This window comes from Anser brachyrhynchus (assembly GCF_964034855.1).
Source record: "Anser brachyrhynchus genome assembly, chromosome: 3".
Lineage (NCBI taxonomy): Eukaryota > Metazoa > Chordata > Aves > Anseriformes > Anatidae > Anser > Anser brachyrhynchus.
This window is the reverse complement of record NC_137696.1, coordinates 11,748,101-11,773,286: the sequence shown is the minus strand read 5'-3', so window position 1 is coordinate 11,773,286 and position 25,186 is coordinate 11,748,101. Positions and strand designations below refer to the sequence as shown.

General features: G+C 51.4%; 1 protein-coding gene across 26 annotated transcripts in view; it reads right to left on the bottom strand.

The window, feature by feature from the left end:
* Nucleotides 1-13,547: 13,547 nt before the first annotated feature.
* Nucleotides 13,548-25,186, bottom strand: part of RIN2 (Ras and Rab interactor 2) — a 344,774-nt gene continuing 333,135 nt past the window's right edge. For 25 of the 26 annotated variants that reach the window (XM_080584982.1, XM_080584979.1, XM_080584960.1 and 22 more), the window contains 4 exons: nt 22,765-23,070; nt 20,487-20,618; nt 18,439-18,602; nt 13,548-15,441 (listed from right to left, as the gene is read on the bottom strand). In XM_080584982.1, coding sequence (XP_080441108.1) covers nt 15,130-15,441; nt 18,439-18,602; nt 20,487-20,618; nt 22,765-23,070 — 914 coding nt within the window. In that variant the 3' untranslated portion in view covers nt 13,548-15,129. Of the gene's footprint in view, nt 15,442-18,438; nt 18,603-19,156; nt 19,885-20,486; nt 20,619-22,764; nt 23,071-25,186 lie in introns of those variants that run through there. The other variant, XR_013948440.1, reaches the window with a different exon arrangement.

The window sequence follows — 25,186 nt, the reverse complement described above, 5'->3', positions numbered from 1 at the left end:
GCCTTTTGAGCTCTTGGACTGGAAGCTTTCATAGTAATGTATTGTCACATCATGACTGTGAAATGTTGTGTGCTCAGAAGAATGTTGGGTAACTTTGTGCCGGGCCCTTATCTTAAAGCACTCAGCTTTGACTAGGTGCCTGGGCTGGTGAAGTCAACATGACCTGACTAGCCTCTTTGCAGAGAAACGAGGTTACAATTCCATTCTGTGACGCTGTGCTCGGATGTGAAAACCACAGGCACTGCTGAGACTCTATGCAAAGGCATGATGATAAAATGCCCAACTGTTTACTCCCTGCTGACCGATCCAAGGTTGGGTCCAGGTCGGGGTCACTGGGGTTGAGGATCTTGTGTCGAGGGTCCGGGATGGGGGCTCAAGATCCAGAGTCCGTTCTGGGGGTTGGGGCTCAGGGTCAGCTCTAGCGTTGGGGTCTTGGGGTCAGCTATGGTGTCGGGGGTCAGCTCTGGGCTTGGGGGCTCAGGGTCGGGGCACTGGGTCCGGGGTCAGCTCTGGGGATTGGGGGATTGGGGTCAGCTCTAGGGTCAGGGTCTAGGGTTCAGCTCTGGGGTCAGCTCTGAGGTCAGGGCTTGGTGTTGGGGGCTCAGTTCCGGGTCCGGGTTCGGGTCTGTGTCCAGGTCCGGTCGGGGACTCCAGGGATGAGAGTCCTGTGTTGAGGGTTTGGGTTTGGGACTCTGGGGTCGAGGGTCTGGGGTCGTGGGCTCTGGGGTCGAGGTTCTGGGGTTGAGGGTCCGGATTTGGGCCTTGGGGTTAGCTCCAGGTCCCGAGTCTATTCCGGGTGTTGGGGGCTTGGGCTCAGGTCCAGAGTGGGGTCTCCGGTGTCGACAGTCCAGGCCTGGGGCTCGGGGCTGGGGTTCGGGGCTGGGGCTTGGTGTGTAGGCTCGGGGCTAGGGCTTGGGGTCAGCCCCGGGTCTGGTTCTAGGGCTCAGATCCAGGTCCAAATCTTCGTGTCGGGTCTAAGGATGGCGTTCGGGGCTAGGGCTTGGGCTGTGGGCTCGGTGTTGGGGTTTGTGGTCAGCTCCAGGTCCGTGGCTGGTGGTCAGCTGCGGGTCCAAGTCTTTGGGTCGGGTCCAGGTCTGGGGCTTCGGTTCGGGTCAGGGTGGCTGCTCCCGGATTGGGACTGGGGTGGGGCTCAGGGTTGGGGCTTGGGGTCGAGGCTTGGTGTCAGCTCCGGGGCCCGGGCTGGGGGTCACCTCCATGTTGGCCTGAGGCTCAGGGTAAACTCCATGTCTGGGTCTTTAGGTCAGGGGCTTTGATCTAGTCTGGAGTGGAGGCTCTGGGGTCGGGTCCACGGTGGAGGCACTGGGTTCAAAGGTCCAGGGTCGAGCGCCCGGCTTTGGGGCTCAGGGTTAGCTCCGGGTCCAGGGTCTATTTTGGGTGTCAGGGGCTCAAGGTAAGCTCTGGGGTGGGGGTTCCAGGGTCGAGGGTCCAGGGTTGGGGCTGGGAGCTGGGGATTGGGGTTAGCTCTGGGTTCGGGTCTGAGGTCTGCTTTGGGGGTAGGGGTCAGCCCTGGGGTCAGAGCTCAGGATCGGGTCACAGGGTCGGGGCTCTGTTCCGGGGGTTGGGGTCACCTCCAGGTCTGGGGCATGGGGTCGTGGGTCCAGTGTTGAGGGTCCCAGATCGAGGGTTCGGGGCTGGGGCTCATGGTTGTGGCTTGTGGTTGTGGCTCCAGCTTAGCTCCAGGTCCAGGATCTGTTCCTGGGGTAGGGAGCTTGAGGTCAGTTCCAGGGTGGGGCTCGGGGTCAGCTCTGGGGTGAGGACTCCGGGGTCGAGGGTCCAGTGCTTGGGCTTGGGGCTGGGGCTCAGGTCCAGGGCTCTGGGATCAAGTCCGGGTCAGGGGCTCCGGAGTTGGGTCTGGGGTGAAGGCTCCGGGGTAGATGGTTCAGGGTTGAGGGTCCGGGGCTGGGGCTTGGGGTTAGCTCCACTCCAGGGTCTGTTCCGGGGTCATTTTGCCAGGGTCAGCTCCAGTGTCAGGGTCAGCTCTAGGGTCCAGGGCTCTGGGTTTGCTCTGGGGTGGGGGGGTCAGGGTCAGGTCCGGGGTCGGCTCTGGGTTTGGGGGTCAGGGGCTTGCGGTTGGGGCTCAGGGTCAGGGTTTGGGGTCACCTCCAGGTCTGTTGCACGGGGTCGAGGGTCTGGGGTTGAGGGCTTGGGACTGGGGCTTGGGGTTGGGGCTTGGGCTTAGCTCTGGGTCCAGGATCAGTTCCGGAGGTCGGGGGCATGGGGTCAGCTCCAGGGTGGGGACTCCAGGGTCGAAGGTCCGAGGCTGGGGCTTGGGGTTAGCTCCGGGTCCAGGTCCAAGGTCTGTTTCAGGGGTCGGGGTCACCTCCGGGGCCTGAGCTCGGGTTCAGCTCTGGGTCCGGAGCTCAGGACCATCTCTGGGGTGGGGGCTCCAGGGTCGAGGGTCTGGGGCTGGAGCTCGGGGCTGGGGCTCAGGGCTCGGGCTCGGGGTTGTCTCCTGGGGGTCAGCTCCAGGTTCAGGTCTTTGGGTCAGGTTCAGGTCTGGGGCTTGGGGTCTGGTCCGGGGTGGGTGTTCTGGGGTGGAGGGTCCAGCGTTGAGGGTCCGGGGTCAAGTGTCCAGGGCTGGGGCTCAGGGTTGTGGCTCAGGGTCAGCTCCGGGGTGGGTTGAGGTTCTGGGGTCGAGGGCTGGGGGTCCGGGCACCAGGGTCAAGGGTCCAGGGTCGAGAGTTTGGGGTTGGGGCTCAGTGTTGAAGCTCAGGGCTAGTTCCAGGGGTTGGTCATTGTGGTCTGTAACTGGGGTCATTTTGTTGGGGTCAGCTCCGGGGTCAGGGACAGCTCCAGGTTCCAGGGCTCAGGTCTCAGGCTCGGGATCAGCTCTGGGGTGGGGGCTCTGGGGTCAAGGGTCTGGGGTTGGGGCTTGGGGTTAGCTCTGGGTAAGGGGTCTGTTCCAGGGGTCGGGAGTTGGGGTCAGCTTCGGGGTTGGGGTCAGCTCCAGGGTAGGGGGCTTGGGGCCAGCTCTGGGGACGGGGGCTCAGGATCGGGGCTCGGGTCTGGGGCTTGGGGTCAGGTCCAGGTCTGGGTCTGGATCTCGGGGTTGGGCCCGGGTCAGGGGCTCGCAGTCATGTCCGCTGTACGGGCTCCAGGGCCGGGTCCTGGGTCTGGGTCTGGAGCTCAGGCCCATGTCATGGTACAAGTATCAGGCCCAGTTCTGGGTCTGGGGCTTGGGGCTCCACGGTCAGGTCTGGGTCCGGGGCTCCAAGGTCGAGGGTCCGGGATCAAGGGTCTGGGTTTGGGTCTCAGGGTTGGGGCTCAGGGTTAGCTCTGAGTCTGAGGTTCGGGGGTTGGGCTCCAGTTTGGGGCTCGGGGGTGTCAGCTCTGGGGTCAGGATCACCACCTCGGTGGTGGGGGCTCAGGGTCTGAAATCGGGGTTGTTGCTCTGGGCTGGTGATGGGGGTCAGCTCCAGGGTCCAGGGTTCCGATCCAGGGCTCGGGGTCACCTCTAGGTCTGGGTCTCGCCCCCGGACCCAGAGGTGACCCAGTGTCCTGGACCCGAAGGTGACCCCAAGCCCCGGACCGAAGCCCCTGACCCTGGAGTTGACCCCGACCCCAGTGCTGATGCCGAACCCCAAACACTGCAGCTGAACTTGATCCCCGGCCCCTGGAACAGACCCCGGAAATGGAACTATCCCTGAGCCCCAACTCCAGACCCTCGAGCCTAGACCCTCGACACGTGACCCTCAACCCCGGACCTGGAGATGACCCTGAGCCCCGAATTCTGGAGCTGACCCAGACCCACGACCCCCGGAACAGACTCTGGAACTGAAGCTAACCCCAAGCCCCAACCCTGGAACCGTGAGCCCGGAACCTCAAACCCTGACCATCGACCCTGAGCCCCAACCCCAAGCTCCATCTCTGGGGTCCAGCTCCGGATCCTCAACCCCAGACCCTTGACCCTGGACCCTCAACTCAGGTCCTGATCCCAGAGCCCCTACCCTGGACCCAACTCCAAACCATGGACATGGACCTGACCCCAAACCGCTGACCCGGACCAGACCCCAAGCCCTGGAACCATACCCGACCCCAAGCCCGGAACTGACCACAACCCCCCACTCCTGGAACAGACCCAGGACCTGGAGCTAACCCTGATCCCTAACCTCAAGCCCCAAACCCAGACTCTCGACAGCAGAAACCCAACCCTGGACCCTCGATCATGGAGCTCCGACCCTGGACCCTCCATGCTGGACCCTCAACACTGGACCATTGACTCCAGAGACCCTGACCTGGACCCAACCCCGGAGCCCCTGACCCCAAGCGCCGGACCCAGACCCGGATGGAAGCCCAAGCCCCGGGCCCAAACCCAACCCTGACCCCCGCACCTGAACCTGATCCTGAGCCCCGGACACAAGCCCCAAACCTGAGCCCCGACCCAGAGCCCCCTACCCTGAGCCCCCAACCCCGGAGCTGACCCCGGACACTTGACCCTGAAGCCCCCACTCCGGAGCTAACCCTGCGCCCCAGATCCGGAGCTGACCATGGCCCCCGACCCCCGGAACAGACCCTGGAACCAGAACTAACCCCAAGACCCAACCCCAGATGGTCGACCCTGGACCCTCAACCCCAGACCCTCGACTCTGAGCCCCAACCCAGAGCCCCAGCACTGAGCATCAGCCCCAAGCCCTGGACCTGGACCCTCGACCCCGGACCTGGAGTTGACCTCAACCTCCAACCTGCGTAACAGACCTCAACCCCCGGAACAGACCCTGGACCCAGAGTTAAACACAAGCCACAAACCTGTTCCCTCGAGCACAGACCCTTGACCCTTGAAACTGGAGACCCAACCCCAGACCCTCAATCCCAGAGCGCTGACAGTGGAACCCCGATCCCAGACCCTCGACCCCGGAGCCATGAACCCAAAACCTCAACACAGGACCCTCATTCCCAGAGCCCCTGACCTGGACCCGAACCCAGAGCCCCCAACCCCAAGCCTTGGACCTGGACCCAGATTCAGACCTGGACCCAAGCCCTGGACATGGATCCACCCCCAAGCCCTGGACCCAACCCCAAGCCCCGGAACCAGACCCGACCCCAAGCCTGGAGCTGGCCTGGACCCCTGACCCCTGGAACAGACCCCTTACCCGGAGCTAACCCTGAGCCCCAACCCCAGACCCTCGACACTGGAGTCCTGACCCTGGACCCTCGACCCCGGACCCTCAACCCCAGAACCCCCAACCCAGACCCGACCCCAGAGCCTCCAGCCCCAAGCCCTGGACCCGGACCTGGACCCAAGCCCGAGCCCCGGACCTGGACCTGACTCCCAGACCCGGAACTGGGCCCGATACCCGTACCCGGACAATCGAGCCCAGACTTTTGAGGCTGGACCCTCGACCCTGAGCTCCAACCCCGAGCTCGAGCGCCAAGCCCCAGCCTCGGATTCTCGACCCTGTACCCGGAGTTAACCCAGAGCCCTGGACCTGGACGTGACCCTTGACCCCTGACCTTCGACCCTGAACCCCAAGCCCCAGCTCTGAGCCCCAGCCTCAAGTCCCAGACCCGGACACTCATGACCCAACCCCAGATGGTCGACCCCGGACCCTGAACCCCTGACTCTCGACCCCGAACCTGGAGTTGACCCAGAGCCCCAGCCCTAGAGGTGACCGGGAGCCCTGAACGTGAGCTCTGGACCCCAGATCTGACCCCCAAGCCCCCGTCCCCAGAGTTGACCCTGACCCTGGAACTAACCCCGAACCCAAGTCCCAACCGCGGTCCATCAACCCGGATGCTTGAACTGGGAACCTCAATCCCAAGCCCCAGACCTGGATGTGACCTCGAGCCCTGGACCCAAGCCCAAACCCCAAGCCCCCGACCCAAGCCCCAACCCCGAATCCTTGACCCCTGACCCTCAACCCGAGAACGGACCCCGGAACCCGTAATCTGGACCCGAACCTGAGCCCCAAACCTGGACCTGATTCCAAGCCCCAGCCCCAAGCCCCAACCCCAAGCCCTCAACCCCGGACAGGGGTCAGGTCTGGGTCTGTGGTCAGGGGCTCGGGGTCAGCTCCAGGGTCTAAGGCTTGGGGTCACCTCTGGGTCTGGGGTCGAGTATCCGGGGTTGGGGCTCGGGGTTAGTTCCGGTTCTGGGGTCTGTTCTGGGGGTTGGGGTCAGCACCAGGGTTGGGGGCTCAGTGTTAGCTCTGGAGTTGGGGTCAGCTCCGGGGTAGGGGGCTCGGGGTCAGCTCTGGGGTCACTGCTTGAGGTCATCTTTGGGTTCAGGGGCTCGGGGTCATCTCTGGGGTCTGGGGTTGGTTCCAGAATGGGGGCTCTGGAGTCAAGGGTCCAGGGTCAGCCCAGGTCTGGGGTCTGTTCCAGGGATTGGGGGTTGGTGTCCGTTCTGGGGGTCAAGGGTTGGGGTCAACTCTGGCTCCTTATCCAGGTCTGGAGCTTGGGCTCAGGCTCCTGGGGCTTGGGCTCAGGTCCGGGTTGAATTCGGGTCCGGGGCTTAGGTCCGGGACCCGTTCCGGGACTTGTGGTCAGGGTCTCTGGGGTCTGGTCCAGGTTGGGGGCTCTGGGGACATCGGTCCTGTGTCAAGGGTCTGGGGTTGGGTCTCTAGTGTCAAGGGTCCAGTCTTGGGGCTCAGGTTTGGGTCCGGTGTTGAGAGTCGGGATTGGGTCCAGGTCTGGGTTTCAGGGTCAGGTCCAGATCCGGGGCTTGGGTTGGGGTTTGAGTCCAGGTCAGGAGCTCTGGGGAAGAGAATCCCATGTCAAGGGTTTGGATTTGGGGCTCTAGGGTCAAGGGTCTGGGCTCGGGGGCTCCAGGGTTGAGGGTCTGGGGTTCGGGCTCAGCGTTAGCTCCAGGTCGGGTATGTTCCAGGGTTCCGGGGGCAGGGTCAGCTCCTGGGTCAGGGTCAGCTTTGGGATCGGGGCTCGGGTTCGGGCCTCAGGGTCTGGGTCCAGGGCTCAGGATTGGGGCCTCCAGGGTTGAGTCCAGTTTTAGGGCTCCGGGGATGAGCGTCCCATGTTGAGGGTTTGGGGCTCTGGGGTTGAGGATCTGGGGCCGGGGCTCTAGAGTTGAGGGTCCGGGGTCAAGGGTCTGGGCTCTGGGTTGGGGCTCAGGTTTAGCTCTGTGTCCAAGGTCTGTTCCAAGCATTGGGCGTTGGGGTCTGTTCCGGGGGCTGGGGGCTTGGGGTGGGTTTTCCGGTGTCGAGTGTCCAGGATCTAGGGTCCATGGTCAAGGGTCCAGGGCTGGGACTCGGGGTTGTTGTCATGGGGTTTTCTCCATGTCTGGGGTCCATTCCAGGGGTGGGGGGGCTCGGAGTCAGCTCTGGGGTCCCAGACACAAGCCTGAGCCATAGACCCGAGCCCCGGACACGGACCTGGGCCTGAGCTCTGGACCTGGACATGATCCCCCACCCCAGAGCTGACTTCAACCCCTGAACCCTGTAATGGACCCCACACCCCGAGCCCAAGACCTGGACCCAGACCCAGATCTAAGCCCAAGCCCTGGACCCGAAACTGGGCCCAATACCCGTACCCAGACATGGGCCTGATCTCTAGACCCGGACCCGACCCCAAGCCCCAGTCCCGAGCCCCAACCCCAGACTCTCAACCCCGAACCCTTGACCCTGGAACCTTCACCCCAAGACCCAGACCCAGAGGTGACTCCGAGCCCCGGACCTGAGCCCCCAACTCCAAGCCCCCAAGCCCCAGCCCCCGACCCCAGACCTGATCCTGGACCGTGGAGCTGACTGCAACCCCCGAGCCCTGATCTGACTTCGAGCCCCCGACCCCAAGCCCCCAACTCCAGAGCTGCCCCTGACCCTGAGCCCCAGCCCCGAGCCCCAACCCCAAGCCGCAACTCCAAGCCCCAACCCTGGACCCTCGACCCTGGAGCTGACCCCGAGCCCTGACCCCCAGAATGGACTCTGGACCCAGAGCTAACCCCAAGACCCAACCCCGAGCCCTGACCCCAAGTCCCAATCCTGAGCCCCGACCCTAGAGCAAGCCCTGACCCTGGAGCTAACCCCGCACCTGAATCCTGGAGTTAATTTCCTAGCCCCAAACCCAGACCTAGACCCGAACCCTAGCCCCAAACCCTAGCCCCGGACCCAAATCCTGGACTTGAAATCCAGACCTGAACCCCAGACACAAACCCCAGATCTGAAACCCGGACCCCAGAGCTGACCCCAAGCCCTGACTCTGAGCCCCGACCCCAGAGCAAGCCCTGACTGTGGAGCTAACCCCACAACTAACCCCGAACCCGAACCCTGGACCTGAACCCCGGACCCGAACCCCCGAGCTAACCCCGATCCCTGACCCCCGAACCCAGAGCTAACCTCAGACCCAAACCCCAGACCCAACCCTGAGCCCAGAGCTGACCTCGACCCCCAACCCCCGGAACAGACCCCAACCCCCGACCCCTGGAACTGACCCCATACCTGGAGCTAACCCCAAGCCCCAAGCCCAAGCCCCAAACACAGACCCTCGACCCCAGAACCTCAACACCGGAGATCCGACTCCAGACCTTCGACCACGGAGCTCCAACCATGGACCCTCGACTCCAGACTCTTGACCCTGAAGACCCCAACCCAGACCCGATGCCGGAGCCCCCGGCCCTGAGTCCTGGACCTCGACTCAAGCCCGAGCCCTGGACCTGGACCTGGACCTGACCCCCAGACCCAGAACTGAGCCAGATACCTGTACATGGGCCCGAGCTCTGGACCTGGATCTAGGAAACGACCCTGGAGCCCCTACCCTAGACATGATTCTGAGCCCCAGACCTGGACCCGACCTCGACCCCCAACCCCCAAACCCAGTTCCTTGACCCCGAGCACACAACCCAGGGGCGACCCTGAGCCCCAACCCCGAGTCCCAGCCCAGAGCCCCCACCCCAGGGGTTGACCCAGACCCCAGAGCTGACCCCGATCCCCAACCTCTGGAACAGACCCCGGAACCAGAACTAACCCCGGAACCAGAACTAACCCTGAGCCCCAATCCCAGACCCTCAACCCTGGACCCCAAGACCCTGAGACCCAACAAAGAGCCCCAGCCCCAAGCCCCAACCCCTGACCCGGAGTCAACCCCAGAGCTGACCTGGAGCCCCGACCCTGGAGCTGACCCCGACCTCCGACCCCCAGAACCAGAAACAACCCCACGCCCCAATTCTGGACCCTCAAGCCCAGACCCTCTCCCCTGGACCCTCGCACCCGGACCTGGACATGACCCAGAGCCCCGCACCCGGAGCTGACCCCAACCCCCATCCCCCGGAACTGACCCCGGAACTGCAGCTAAGCCCAAGCCCCAACCCTGAACCCCAAACCCAGACCTTCAACCCTGGAGACCCCGACCCTGAGCGCCAGACCCGGACCTAGACGAGAGCCCTGGAACTGGACCCGACCCTAAACCCGGAGCTGGCCCTGACCCCCGAACTCCAGAACAGACACTGACCCCCCCACCCCAGGAACTGACCCCGTACCCGGAACTAACCCCGAGTCCCAACCCCAGACCCTCAAGCCCAGACCCTTGACTCCGAGCCCCAATCCCAAACCGCAGCCCTGAGCCCCACCTGAGCCCCAGGCCCAGACCATTGACCCCGGACTCTCAAGTCCAGACACTCGACCCAGACCCAGAGGTATCCTGAGGCCCGGACAGGAGCCCTGGACCCCAGAGCTGACCCCGAAACCTGACCCCAAGCAATGACCACAATTTCCGACACTGAGTCCCCACTCCCGAGGTGACCCTAACCCCAGAGCTGACCCCAATCCCTGACCCCTGTAATGAACCCAAACTCCCAACCCTCAGACCCAGAGCTAAGCCCGAGCCACAACCCTGAGCCCCAAACCCAGACCCTCAACCCCAGACCCTCGACGCCGAGACCCAGACGTGGATGCGAGCCTGAGCCCCAGACCTAGACACAACCCCAACCCCCATACCCGGAACTGGGCCCAATGCCCATACCCAGACATAGGCCTGAGCTCCGTACCCAGACCCAGGCCCGAACCCTGGACCCAGACTTGACCCCAAGCCCTGGACTTAGACCCAACCCCGAGCCCCAACCCCGAGCACCAGCCCTCGACCCCGGACCCTCAAACCCAGACACTTGACCCCGAGCCCTGGACCCAATCCCCGAACCCAGGGGCTGACTCCAGACCATTGACCCCAGAGCCCCCCCCCTCCGGAGTTAACCCCAAGCTCCAGATCCAAGCCCTGGACCCCGGAAACAACCCCAAGCACTGAGACCGGAGATGACTGAGCCCCCGAACCCCAAGCTGACCCCGAACCCTGGAGCTGACCCCAACTCTCGACCCCCGGAACAGACTCTGGAACCAAATTAAAACCCAAGCCCCAACCCTGGACCCTTGAGGCCAGACCCTCAACCCTGACCCTCGACCCTGAGACCTAACCCCAAGCCCCAGCCCCTCAACCCCAGACCCAGACTTGACCCAGAGGTGACCAGGAGCCCTGGACCCGAGCTCTGGACCCTAGATCTGGTCCAAAGCCCTGAACTCAGAGCTGACTCCGAGCACAGAGCTTACACCGCAACTAACCCTGGACCCAAAACCCAGACCCAAAACCGCGGACTCGAACCCCAGACCTGAAACCTGGACCCCAGAGCTGACCCCGGAGCTCCCATTCCGGATCTAACCGCGAACACCGGACCCAGGCGCTTTTCGGTCGCCTTCTCCCAGGCTTCCTCCTCGGTAAGGATCCGGAAGTTGAGCTGCCCCCCCCCCCCCTCCCCCCCCGCAGGAGAACACACAGGTGCACGCGCGGGCAGGGGCACCAAAGCGAATGCCGGCGACGCTAGCGATACCACGCATGCGCAGCGCCGCGTCAGCCTGCAGTACCGCTTTCTCGCCAGCAGGTGGCGGCAGAGGGCGCTACCACGCTCGTCGCGAGGACGGCAGGCACGGCTTCCCAAACCGTTTTCTCAATAACGGAAGCAGGGGGAACCGCACGGAAAACCACAAATGAAAACAGCGGAAAAATGCACCCCACGTTGTCTCGAGGAGGAAGTAACTGCCCTGAGAAACGTGCCGCTCCCGGCTAGGAAGCTGAGTGGCAATGTGAAAAACTACATATTTTCCGCGCCACGCCGCGGAAACAAACGTGGCGGATAGGAAACTCCCCCCAGCCGCTCCGCCTGCAGTATCAAGTTATCGCCAGCAGGTGGCGGCAGAGGGGCGACGCGGCGCAACTGCGCATGCGTAGCACTGCTCCGCCCGCCGTACCGCTTCTTACGCCAGCAGGTGACGGCCCGCATCCCGGGCCCACGGGAGACCCGAAGCGTAACGGCGCCGTTGGGGTGCATCCGCCCCTCGACGCCCCTCAGCCCCTGGCCCCTCCGTGGCTGCAGCTCCGCCTCATCCCGCGGCTTCCTCGTGGGCGGCCGCTGGCAGCGGGGCTGCAGAGGCAGAGCAGCCTCCTGCTGGCTGCGCTCTGGGAGCCCGAGGGCTGGACCCCGGGCCCCAGCAAGGGAGCAGCGGCTCAGTGGGCTTCGTGTGAAGGCCTGCTTGCACAGCCCGAGCCCCAGGGCGCTTGGGGCAGGGGCAGCCAGGGCCCCAGCGCTTTGCCCCCCTGTCACGACCACTGTGGCAGCAGCTTCAGCTGGCAGCAGCTCTCAAGCAACCTCCACTGCCTTCTCCATGGAAGCACTCCTGGGGGATGTTTTCCCTTATCCACACATGTTGTGGAAGAGCTGTCAGCACAGCACAGCACAATAATTTCTGTGCTAACACCCAGCACTTTACCCACCACAGGCTTTGTGCACTCGTGTTTCTGGTACAGTAGAAGTAGTCTGCTCCCCCTGACCTGCCTTGTGACACTGCAACAACGGGCATGGAAGGCTGAGAGTGGAAGATGACTGCTTTTAGGATTACAAACAAGAAAAACAGCACAGAGAAACAACAGATTTGACTTAATCTACTGCAGATGGCATGTTGTCATTTTTCAATATATACTTTTTGTGAATTCACAACTCATACCCTCATATAACCTCTACTTTTATGTTAAGCCTCTTACTAGCAAGATTTAGGGATTTATTACCTCCAGCTTTATTTCCTTATGCCTTTTTTATTACTTCTCTATGACAGCACTGAGTGACCACCCCATTTAAAAGCTTTTTCTTGTTTCTCTTTTAGAATATCTAACTGTGAGAGGAGGTGGAGTAACTTATTTTTACAAGTCCAAATTCCTTCCCGAGTTTTGGTATCATCTGTTTCCTGGCATTATGAGAAGCGAGAATCGTTTTGCACAGCAAAGGGAATAAAGCATTCTACTTTTCAAAAGACACAATTGCATAAGATTAGACAGTAGAATCATCCTGAGGTGGTTTGGGCACGTGTTTCCCTTTTTGCACTCTTTCCTTTCCTTAGTTTCACACCTGAAATTCTGAGTTTCTCAGTACTTTCCACCTCTGCCCCCATCCTTCCTTCCCCTAAGAGAGCTGTCATCATATGGAGATAGTATAATTTTCTTTAGCACTGAATGTCAGACTTAACTTTGCAGTGAGTGGTTCAGCAGTCAAGCTGTCTGCACACTTCGCCTGCTGACTAAACAGTCAGCACACTAGAATGACTGGCTCAATGTAAGAAGCATCAACTTCAAGACTTTTCATCTACACATTATTATGCTGCTTAAATAGTTAACAAAACCGTGATAGTAGTTAATACTGTACTAAAAAAAAAAAGAACCACCAATGAATTGATGTCTAGCCTTGGGAGTACAACTGCTGCTATCTAACAACACAATCATTTTTCTGCTTTGGTCTTAAATTACTTCAAGCATTCAGCTTCCCACAAACTATTTTATGTAGCATCATCTTTACTTATTGCATCCTTCCTTTGCAAAGATTTTAAAGTAGGCCGAGCAGTAAAAGATAAGTAAAATAGAAACAGTATGGTCTACTGTCCTGGTTCCAGCTAGGACAGAGTTAATTTTTCCTCATAGTAGCTGGTAGGGTGCTATGTTTTGAATTAGGATGAGAAGAGCGCTGATAACATGCTGATGTTTTAATTGTTGCAGAGCAGTGTTTACACCAGGCCAAGGACTTTTCGGCTTCTCGCTCTGTCCTGCCAGCGAGCAGGCTGGGGGTGCAGCAGGAGCTGGGAGGGGACAGACCCAGGACAGCTGACCCAAACTGGCCAAAGGGGTATTCCATACCATCTGACATCACGCTAAACAATATATAGGGGTGGCTAGCCGGGGTGGGGGGGCCGGCTGCTCGGGGATAGGCTGGGTATCGGTCAGCGGGTGGTGAGCAATTCCATTGTTTTTCCACTTGTTTTCTTACACATTATTATTATTAATACTATTATCATTATCACTATTATTATTATTATTGTTATTATTATATTCCTGTCTTAATAAACTGTCTTTATCTCAACTCACCGGCTTCACTTTCCAGTTTCTCTCCCCCATCCCAGAGAGGGAGGGGGGAGGGTGAGCAAACGGCTGTGTGGTGTTTAGCTGCCAGCCGGGTTAAACCACAACATCTACTGATACACAAACATTCACATCCAAAAGTGTAAACCATTTCTAAACAAAATGAAAAAAATCACAGCACACAACATCCAAAATTATATTCAGTATTACAATGTATTACGTGCAAAACTCACCATTTACCTTTTACAAAATGCAATACAAACAGTTACTAGGGGTTTCAAATACACAGCAAACTAACATTAAAAATGCTACAGATCTTTATATGTACAATACACACTGCTCATGATGTATTTCTGCAGTCATCTGCCTTACATTTTGCTGCTCACGCTGGATTTGGAGAGAACCCTGCATCCCTCTAAAAAGAGCAGCCATACCTGACTTAAGTAGGTCAACCTGACCCACAGCACAGCACCATCTATCTTGTACAAGTGTACAGAATACACATATTAAATACCATTTTATCTTTGTATACGTAGGACTCTGATTTCATACATCATCTACTCAGTAACTTAGAATCATGAAATGCTACCACACACTCTTCAGTCCAAAGCACGTTTTGATGGTGCTGACAGACTATACAAAATGGTTAGCGTTCTCATTCACCTTATTAATACATCTAATCTTCCGCCAACACAAATAGTATCTGGGATAGGTTCCGTCAAATCCCTCTACAATAATGTTTACATAGAAGTTCCTTACCAACCTCCTTTGCTTATTTTCTGCAAGGAGCCTGAACCAGCAGACAAACATGTTTTAATCCTAAAACAGGTTCTCTAAATTCTTTCTCTGCCCCTTCCCTACATCCTTTTCTTTCAACTTCCTGTTCCATACACCTAGTTCTATCTTACACAACACATATAAACAATAAACCAGGAAACAGTACATCAAGTTCATATAAAGGCACTGAAATCACCAGTGCCAATGTTACAATCTTATACATAATAGAAATTTCATAAAAACTCTCCTGTAACAGGAAAAGAAGAGAAACCAAAGAGACTTTTAATGCAATGCTCTAAAACCAGCAAGAGATTTATTCTTGTATATTAAGTGTTAAAAATCACATGCATAATTATATAATACTTTATAGTTAAAAAAATATTTTAAAAACCAACCCTGACAGTTTACCTGCAACTGCTATAAAATTTCTAGGAAATATATATATATATATATAACAAGAAGCTTTTCTGTAATAAAAAAAATTAGAAAAGGATGCAATCATCCAGGTAATTATGAATTAATTGATGCCCTGCATCGGACAGTCTTGTTTAACTCATGCTGGTGTAACTGAGCATACAGCAGACAGTTTACTGAAGTATATGTCTAGCATACATATAGTTAAATCAAAGTGACATTTGGCTAAAGGATGAGTGTAAGAAAATAGGTTTTGGCTCACTACAACAAAAAAAATTGCAGAAGGCCAGAGTATAGTATGTTTCATTTCAAGAGAGTCTGTGGTACAAGAAATTCAGCTTTATGGACCATTTACTCAAACACGCTGGTTGAATATCCTGCACAACTGGCCATATGCATGGTTTACATGTTTGCAGGTGTGTTTTTGTTTTTTTTTTTGCAAGCAACACTAGATGTGTCTGCATGTATTTTACTAGGCATTGATGGTTTAAAACCTGCATAGACTGTTTTAGATCCTAAGGCAAGCAGCCAACAAAGATGTTTTCAACAGTTAAGCAACAGAAATTAAACTGCAAATTACTGATTTTAAGAAGCAGAGTTGTTCTGAAAAATGGCACCATAAGGATCACTGTTAATGCGTTTGTAGACAAAGTGAAAGACCTGGGGTTGTGGACGGCTATGCAACTCAGCCTTAATTTTTTGAGGGTAGGTATCTTCTGTCAGTTGCTGCCAGGTGTCATCAATGAAAAGAAACAGACTATATTCTTTTGGATTGTCCACTTTAAACTTCTCAGCACAAAGCTGACATACATCTTCTGTAGTGATATATGGCCTTACTAGTAAGGTCTTTCCTGTACATCCACTGTTAACTTCCTGGAATGCAACTCGAAGGTAGTTCTGTAGAGTAAGAAAACAGACATTGGAAAATAAAATAAAACTGACAAACAAGAACTCTGAAAACTCCAGTCAGCAATGAACACCAAATATCTAATTATGAAACACACACCAGTGGTTCCTGTAAATTCTGCCAACCCCATGAATTGCTATGTTGGTGGTGAAACTGACAAATCTGTGGTGGGCATAATCGAAACCCAGGAAGTCAACATCCCTCTTTTTCCTTGGTTTGCATTCTAGTCCTGCAACTAAGAGTAAACAGATACAGCTTTTAAAGCCAGATGGAAAGCTCTGGCAGTTTTAATAGGACTTCACGTTAAGCTTTAATAGGAAACAAAATTCTGAAAAGCAAAATAAACATCTGATGCAGCATGCCCGAGAGACATTGTTGCTGCCACTGCTAGGTCAGTACTAGAAAACAGAAGCTTCACACAATGTTAGTGAGAAGGGGAAAAAAAAAAGCTAATTTTAAGAAAACAAGGGTGTTGACCCACAAGTTACCGCATGATAAACATCTGTTTGTGCTCTCATGCTGTAGCATGCAAAAGGTAGTAATCCAGCCTCATTTATGTCATTTTCATTGAGTTAACCAGTAACTATCAAGTCACATGTCTGAGTATGATGCAACAAATTTTGTGTGGTGGCATTTTTTCTTTTTTTTTTTTTAAACAAGACATAGGGATGCCACAGAAAGAACATTTACTCTGCCACATTTGAGTAAATTTATATAATCTTGAGGCAAAAGCTGGATCTTTTTTCTCTATTGAGATTGAACATACGCCCACAGTTCTGATAACAGCGTTATATTCTAAATTTGCTTCAAGAGGAAATGCAGTTCTACCTTACAAAAAGCATTTGTAAAGAAATATGAAAAGCAACTACTAGAAAAAAAATCAGACACATGAGCAAAGCAGCCTGCTGCTGAATGCTTTTTTTCTTGTTGTTGCTTTTTCTTTGTTTTGGTGTGTTTCAACAAAAACTGGAATTGAAGACTCAAAAGTAGACTGGGAAAAGCGAGAAAGATTTGTTTACTGAGTGAGCTGGTACCTGTGTCTGTATGCTAAATAAATTAAGATTACCTCAGTTCCAAAGAGCATTCCTGTCTTTATTAAAGATATTTTTTTTTTTGATAGCTTGTAGACTGAAACACTGAAGCATTGCAAGAGCTTTTAAACCACTGGGACTGAGCACACCTGGGCAAAACTAGTCTATTTTTGTTATCCAACCTGAAGTAAAAAATATAAGCAGCCCTAAATAAGGTCAAGTATACCACAGTTCTAATTTCTAGTGCAATTAACACACAGAAGGTGCATTTTTAGATGCATGTGCTTTCAGGCAGGCAGAATTGCTTCAAGGAGAAGCTGATGGTTGCACAAATACTCATAAGTCATATAGTAAGTATCAAAATTATTTTTGTAGTATAAGAAAGTTGTGTCTAATCATCATCAACATATGGGATTTTGACTTTTCCATCCCTTTGAAGGACAGAGGATGAAGGTGTTCAGAGGCTCAAAAGCTACAAGGCTGTGAGACCATCACAGATCAGTAGGTGCATCCTGGTTTGATGTAAGACAAATTAGTATAGCTGAATTTGTGTTACAGGTTTGTCACAAGGAAGGTGCTTTATTTCAAGGACTATAGGGCACTGAGAAAAAAGATGGAAAACTGGCATTCTAAGCAGGCAGAAGAGACTCTTTTGAAAGGGACAACAGAACAAGCAGCAGTGTACACACTCCATGCCAGCTCTTCCCCCATCCCCTGCACCCTTCCAGTTCCAGCATGGCACCCAGCTGCACTTCAGCTTGTCTGAAGTTGATTTGATGAGGAAGAGGTCAGACAGAACAAGATCCTGTCAAAAGAATCTTCCATGATTTAGCCATCCAGCAGAGATACAAGAGGATGAATTTTCCTATGAATGGTGCAGTGTTTTTGCAAGAAAGAACATCAGATTTAAGTAGCTTGAGACTCCACCTAAACACAAGTAAGCACAATATAATATGTATCCTGATAAGATGGACTAGGTTTGAGCACTGATTGTAGAGTTTGGTGTTTGTTAATTGGCTGTCTTCCTAAGAGGAGAATTGCACAAGACTGCTTCTTCTCCCAGAACTTTCTCGTTCAGTGTTGCTGTGCAGTCCTTCGGGTGGACATGGATAAAGCAGAGGAAGCTTCATTCGGAAGGTTTCATGATCTTCTGATGACCCCCACACCTTCGTTTCTCAAGCTCTTAACTACATCAAAACTAACTGAAGGTTGTCATTAACTTCTCCTCAAACTTTGTGCTGTGAACTATTAACAAGTGAAAGAGTAGTAAATCCTTCCTTCTTGATTCCAACATCTTCCCTGTTTCAGTCCACAAACTGATGCATCTGAACAGCCAGTCACTGGCATCCTATGGTTTTATGTGAAAGACATACAGGCCTGTTTTTTAAAGATGAAATAGTCTCGACTTTTGTCATTCTTCAGTTGAAGTTACTGCCCTACTCTGAAAAGAGCAGCAAGAAATGGTGGGGAAAAAACAAACACACATGAAAACATTCACATTATAGAATACTACTCTTTGCATTAACTTCAAAACTGTAGGCAACTATTCTCCCACCTCTCCTCTCTGCCACCTGCTGTATGCCACCATTAGTCACTGGGGAGCTGTACCGATTTATATCACTGGAGACATGATTTGTTTTTTTCAGCAGTAGAGCACACAAAAAAACTAAATCAAAGATAGGATTCAGTTTGTCCATGCTCTGAGTGACTTAAATGGAAGGGAGGGTGGGAAATGCATATTTAGCACTTTCTTCAGACATCATAATTGAACTCTGTTATAAAGTACAAAGACTTCAGAACTGCGGAAAGTTTGCCAGCCCCTATTCTCAGCGCCGCTTCACTTCACTGACGTCATACCCCCAAGACAATCATAATGAAACATACCTCTCAAATAGACATTTTCAACAAAACAATTTCTGGTTGTGTTTGTTTTAGTTCTTAAGCCCTGGGCTCTACCTGAAAATCGTCAACGGAAGGTATCGTCCTGTTAGTTGTCCTCCTTTTGTGCCATTGCCGAAGAGTATCTCTGGCTTCGGAACTTAGCAGTCTGGCAGCTTGCTCTTCCTGAAAATTCTTGATCAGTGAAAGTGCTCCATAAGCGCTTGTCAAGTAATAGCCTCCTGTGAAGGACAGCAAGGGAGTAAGTTCTCAGAGTGGTCAAAACCACAGCACTAGTTCTTACTGGTCACAGTTTCTATATACAATTGTTATGTATTTGATGGTTGCTGTATTCAACTGTCAAAATATTTATGCTTATAAACAGCTAATTCTCCTGCTACCTATTGCATGGTATGTTAAGAGATGCAGTAGTAGTTACACGCACTCCATATTATCAAGCGGTACAGTAATATCTAACTCTGGGTCCAGTAGCACTGGGGATAGCTGGTTACTTATGTGACTCGTGTAAGATGCTCCTTTATTCCTGAACATTTTTACAAAGCTGGAACAAGAGTTTTCTCCTCAACAATTTCCAAACATTTACTCCCTTCCCAAGCTTTGAGAATTGATGCAGTAAACATAACTGTTTAAATGAAATGGAAGTCAGTCTACCACTGTTCAGGAACACAAAAGCAATTATGTTTAGTGGCAATGAAGTAATGACAGATTTAGACTCACACTCTGGAAACATCCCAGAGTGTGCTCATTTTTAAAAAGACAACTCTGTTTTTTTCACCTTTTTGCATTCCCCATAATGTCCATCTAGTTCAGCAGGTGATGTCTGCAGTCCTCCTTACATACATCACTGTCATTACAGGAGTAGAGAATACATTTAAAGACAAGATGGAGTTGCTGACATACAAAAGAAGCTGCAGGTCACAAAGGAAACAGTCTCAGCACAAGATAACAGTCCTCAACAACCACTGGAAACAAAAGACATGCCTCTCATTTGTTTTAATTTTTAATTATTTGCATGGGAGAGTACAACTATGAATCAGGACAGTCTACTGATGGAGTGATTCAAAGACATACTCTATGCTCTGCTCATACTGTATGCAATTTTCAGCATATCAGAACAGCATTCTCTTGGCCTTTAGCTTTGCAACAGAGTTTATACACAAACACATACAAGACCTATGAGCCAAACTGGACAACGCATTACATTTGAACTGCAAAACCCCAAAGCACTAAACAATTTTTCCTGCACAGCATAGTTCAGCTGGTGCTGAAGACAGGGCCAAACAACAGCTGGACTTCTTTTGCTGAATTAAAAACACCATGACTCAATAGTTTGATAACTGTAAGCGTGTTCACGATCTCCAGTTTCGCATCTCAAGTATTTTCCATGCAAACACTCCTAGACGATGCACTAGGAAGAGCTGATGGTCCTCATTGATGGGAGGAATCCTGGCAAGGCTCTTTCATACATACCAACGTATAAGAGAATACAGCAATTCCACAAAGCTGAAAGGTAGCAGGGATACTGGATTTCAGCCACAAGTCAAGAGTACCTTAGTAACCTTAGTAAATATATTCCTAGGGCTCATAAAAATGCTTTGTGAGAAATGACTATTGGGAAGAAGCGAAGACCACCAAAGGGGATGTGTTCTCAAAAGTGCTGCCCTGGCTCAGAGCTCTCCAAGAAAAAGCTCTCCACAAAGCACCAAAGCCAAGCCCCATTATGTGTCACAACTAAACTGAATGCTGCAGCCCTATAGGATATTACCCCTCAGGATATTTTCAGGCATTGAAGGATAAACACATTTGGCATCTGCACAGTGCTTGTGTTTGCTTGCCAAGTCATGAACCAAGATATTCCCTCATAAAGGAGTATATACCGGTAGCTTCCCTGATCACTGAAGCCTATACACCTCAAGCAAACCAACTCTTACTGTAAGATGGAAAGAATTAGGATGTTCTCTTGTTAAGCTATCGGCACCACTGGCTTTAGCACTCCCCTTGAAAGTACTTCTACATGAACAAGGTAACAGCAGCTACACTGTGATAGAAAGTCCCCCTTCCCTAGTTCTTTGCCCAATTCTAATAAAAATAAATAAGAACATTACCTTCTCCATGCAGCAAAGATGGGTCCAGCAATTCCATCATGTACTCAATCTCAGTATCCAGCTCCAGCATGTCACACTGGGCTAATACGTATGTCAGCACAGGCAAGAAGTCATCAGCTCCATATAGCCTCCCTGGGGTGAAAGGAGCACAGAGATAGACAACTTTTTTTTTTTTTTTTTTTACCAGTTTCGTTGTCTGAAAGCAAAGCATTGTTTTGCCGCCTTTTCTGACCAACAAGTTTATGTTGCTCTACAGCCTTCTGTTCTCAACATGTGGCAAAGAGAATGTCATCTCTCATCTTGAGGACTTGTTAGTGTTAGGTCAGAGGTTAGACTAGGTGATCTTGGAGGTCTCTTCCAACCTAGATGATTCTGTGATCTGGCACTCAATGGACAGGAGACTCACGCTAGCTTGATCCCTTATTTCCAATGAGCACAAATCTGATGATGCATGCCTTGAAGCATGCGAGGGAATGTAAAGACTGGATTCACCTTGGAATCAGTTCAACTGGTCAACTCCCAAAAGGCTGCTAATCCTGAAATCCAGACTGGCTTCCACTCCACTTTTATCACAGGCTAAGAGAAGATGAACAGACATTTTCCTTTTCAATGCAGGGGACATCTACTTTCTGGAAAGATGTAGCCACAAATACCAGTCTGAATTTCAATCTCAGCAGAGAGGCCTGAATATAAAAGCCTATTAGACTTCACATGAAAACTGAGCTCCTTTTCTTGATCTATCACAGTTAAAAATACTAGTGAGCAAAGCCTCATAAATCATCCCCAACTGGCTGGTGAAGCACCATCAGCAAAAGCAGCACATGGCTAAAGCACAGATGGCTACCTACATCTGTTTGTGCTCCCTATCACATTTACTGCATTTAAACTTTGTTTAGAAAATACTATGGGGCCAAATCGCTGAATCTGGCCAAACTACGTTAACTGCAGAACTGGTGTGATGACCACTTCAAGCCAACAAGAGCAGGAGCCACCTTAATCTTTGATGAAACTCCGGATGATTGAAGGGCTGATCTAAAGTTACGCCACCTGAAGCACACCCTCCAAATATTACACCATTCACTGTATGGGAGCACGTGGTGAAGCAGACACTCAATGCCATCTTTCACCAACTTCACAGGACAAAACAAGACAACCCAAGAACATGTGCCACACCTAGCTCAAGCCCCTCAGTGTAGGCATTAACCAGCAGCAGCCTCTTAATAATTCTACATGTTGGAAACACCTTACTCAATACGATAACAGCAAAGAGAAAGGAGTCTACAGCACTTCAGGCCAAGATTCCTACATCCATTTTAAAATGCAGGTATTTGCACAGAATATAAGCTGGGCAGGAGCTTGGACCTACATGCCACAAAAGTGCTTGTGGGTCTTTAACGACCACAAGCTTTCACTATTCATCTCAAAAGAAAGCAGACACCTTAATCAGCACCAGACCCAGCTGCAGACTCGATGACTCAGTACTCACTTAGAAAGCAAAGTACCTACCACCTGCAGCAGTTTATATTTGCTTAGGAAAAAATCTCCCCATACTACCAGCACTGCCCATCTAAACTCATGACCTACCAGAGCAGTGTACAATAAGACTCTGGGCAACAGAGTTGCACCCATGAAATCGTGCCAACCAGCACAGTACTTTAATTATTTCACTGACTACTCAGCAGTTCCTACTGGTCTGTAGTTCCATTTCATTATCTAGGTTTCAATGTCATTTTCTGACACAAGCTACAGTATATGTTATTGCTGTTCCAAAAACAGGAAAAAAGTGTCCAAATGAGAACATTCAGAGGCACAGTAAGCCAAAAATAATGGATCAGAGGGTAATTTTGACCACCTATTAACAGAGAAACTTTGTAGTTGTTTTATTGAATACACGCCACTGAATGACTATACTGAAATACTGAGTGTACCCTCAATTAAAATGTCCAGAAAAACACTCATTTTTACTCAGTGGAGAATTCAAGGCTCACATCACAGCCTGACAGTTTCAGAAGCCTACAGTGAAGCAAGTATGTTTTTTTAAGCTGCCTCACAACTGTTTCACATTGAATTTGTAGATGTGCTGCCAGACACATCAGAGATACCAGGAAAGAAGTAGAGAGGAAGAACCCCTCTGAAAATGGCAAGGAGATATGCTACAAGAATTCCAGGAGGAGAGACATATCTGCAAAATCAGGTGGTCTAATTTCCTGCATCAAAAGACAATCCCCAGTTCCAGGTTTGGAAGTTCAGTGAGCCTGAACCACGAGAAGCATCATACCTGAGTTATTCTCCATAACAGTGTAAATCAATTTGCAAACTCTCAGCAGCAGCATGACTTTCTTTTCAGGCGAATACATTTTCTGCATGGTCATGAACTTGACTTTAATCTTTTCAACATCCACAAAGTCTGGTGTTGGAACAAACACGCCCAGCTCCTGAGGATTCCTCTGGCGCACCAGCTGCAGGTTTTCCTTAAGCTGTTTCCAAGAACCATCTGCAGTATGAAACTCTTTCAACATCGCTTCAATGTGGCCCTTCAACGGCTTCAGAATGCACTTATGCATGGCCTTCTCCAAGACAACATCTGCAACAAGAAACACAAGCCCAGCTGATTCCCTCCTCTAGAGCAGAGCAAGTGTTAATACAACCATTTCCAAAAGAGACATTGTAGAGAAAAAAAATGCCAAGGTCAATTTATTACACAGGCTGAGTTTCCAGATGTTTGTTGACAAGAAAACAAGAATGCAGAGCACAATCTGTATTGCATTTTTATTTACGGCAATCTGGTAAAATACAAAACAAACCAACCACCACCAGCAATGACAAATAAACCCACAGACTGGAGTTTACAGACTGACAAAGAAGAGCTGTGGCTCCAGTTCACTTTTTTCTTTTGTTGGCCAGAAGTCTGAGTTTTATTTTACTTTGAGCTTAGTCTAACTCCCAAACTTAAAACACGGTCAAAAACATAACTTCTGTCTGCTTTGGCAAGAAGTCCTATCTTTTTTGCATTGTTTCCATCAAACTGTAACTCAAGGTCTCCTAAAAACTTGGCTCAGCTTTAAGATCTTTATGAACTTGGACAGATTATGGGCCTTAAACTATAAATGAAAACCAAGCTGTGTTTGTCCCGTTTCAGATTTCATCATGCAAGATTACATACAGCTTTGTCATCAACTTTAAAGTTCTTTCTTTGGCAATAGTGTGCACGTGGTACAGTAAACACTCTTTATTTTTAAATTCTTGTTCTACTCAAGTTTAACATTCATAACTCTGCTTTCAAAGTTATGACCACATCAATAGCAAACCCTGCAAACCTTCACTTCATAAGCTAATTTCCTCTCCCACTAAGTATCCGTATGGCAGCATAGCTCACGTTAATTATTTGCATTCATTATTTGCACCATACGCAACTCCCACAAGCATGAAAGGAACTGGGGACCTTTCAGCCTGGCCACTGCCCCAACACACCCTGACCACAGGGCAGGACAGAAACCCAGGGTAGGCAGACGTACTTGGGGAACACAGGGACCAGCGGTGGGAAGAGGAGAGGCCCGGCATCACTGCTCCATCACACATTTATATACAAGCTTGCAGTGGACATTCCTGATATTAACGGTGACTCATTAGTTTCATCAACCTTGTACCCTTTCTGGGGTCCTTTAATTTCAGATTAAACCCTTTGCTTCTTCCTATGTGTTTCTCATAGACTGCAATCTGTTCCTTCTCTCCCCTCATTTTTTCCCCCTTACTTTTAGAAATTGCAGACTATTTCTACAGCTCGAGACTTATTTCCAACAAGCAGTTACTTCTATTTTCTTTGCCTTATTCTTTCAGACAACATTTATTTTATCCTTGTTCAGCCATTTTTCTTTTTGGGTTTTCATGTCTTACCTCTCTTTTCCACACCTACTTCTCTTATGGTGCCTTTGCTCCATACATAGCCTTTATTCTGCGTTTATCTGGCATGCAATTCCCAAATTTCTGACTGTACTGCAAGTTCCCATCTCCCTTTCCCCAATTCCACTGGGACTCTTGTAGCTTTTTGTTGCTACTTTCCCTTCCTGAGACACTCATGGACATGGCAAAGCCAGGTCTGCTTTATTCCCTGATGCTTTAAAGGCGTCTGGGTTACTATCACCACGCAGATTGCAAGAGCTGCTGGAAGGGAAAAAGAGCAGACATGAGGACCAGTGTTTGCCCTCTGATTTTCCAGGTTTCCCTACAGTCACCAGTAAAGGTATGACCAGTCTGACAGATGATCACAACGGACCATCACACTGCGAAGAGCAGACCCAGCTTCCCATCCAAACAGCACCACCACCAATTGTACTGCAACAAGTGTCAACATTTCAAATGGCTCATCCTTATCTGCTGTAGTTGGTAGAGCCACACAGCTGCCACTGACAGCCATGCCAAACCCAGCCAGTAAGCCCAGCAAAGCAGAAGCACCACTTTCCCTTGCAGTGACCAAAACCACCTCTCCCTCCATCACCAAAGTTGTCCTCAGGGCCCATGGGGAAGAAATATTTTTCCACCAGGAGAAACACACAAATCTCACCTACAGGTATGCTAGCTGACTACATTTCTCCAGAGTACACACAGCTCCCTATTAGCTTCACTGATACTGAATTTTCTGGCTATTCTGTTTATTTTGTTTTTACTGCCTGTCCACAATTTTTTGAATAGCAAAAACACTA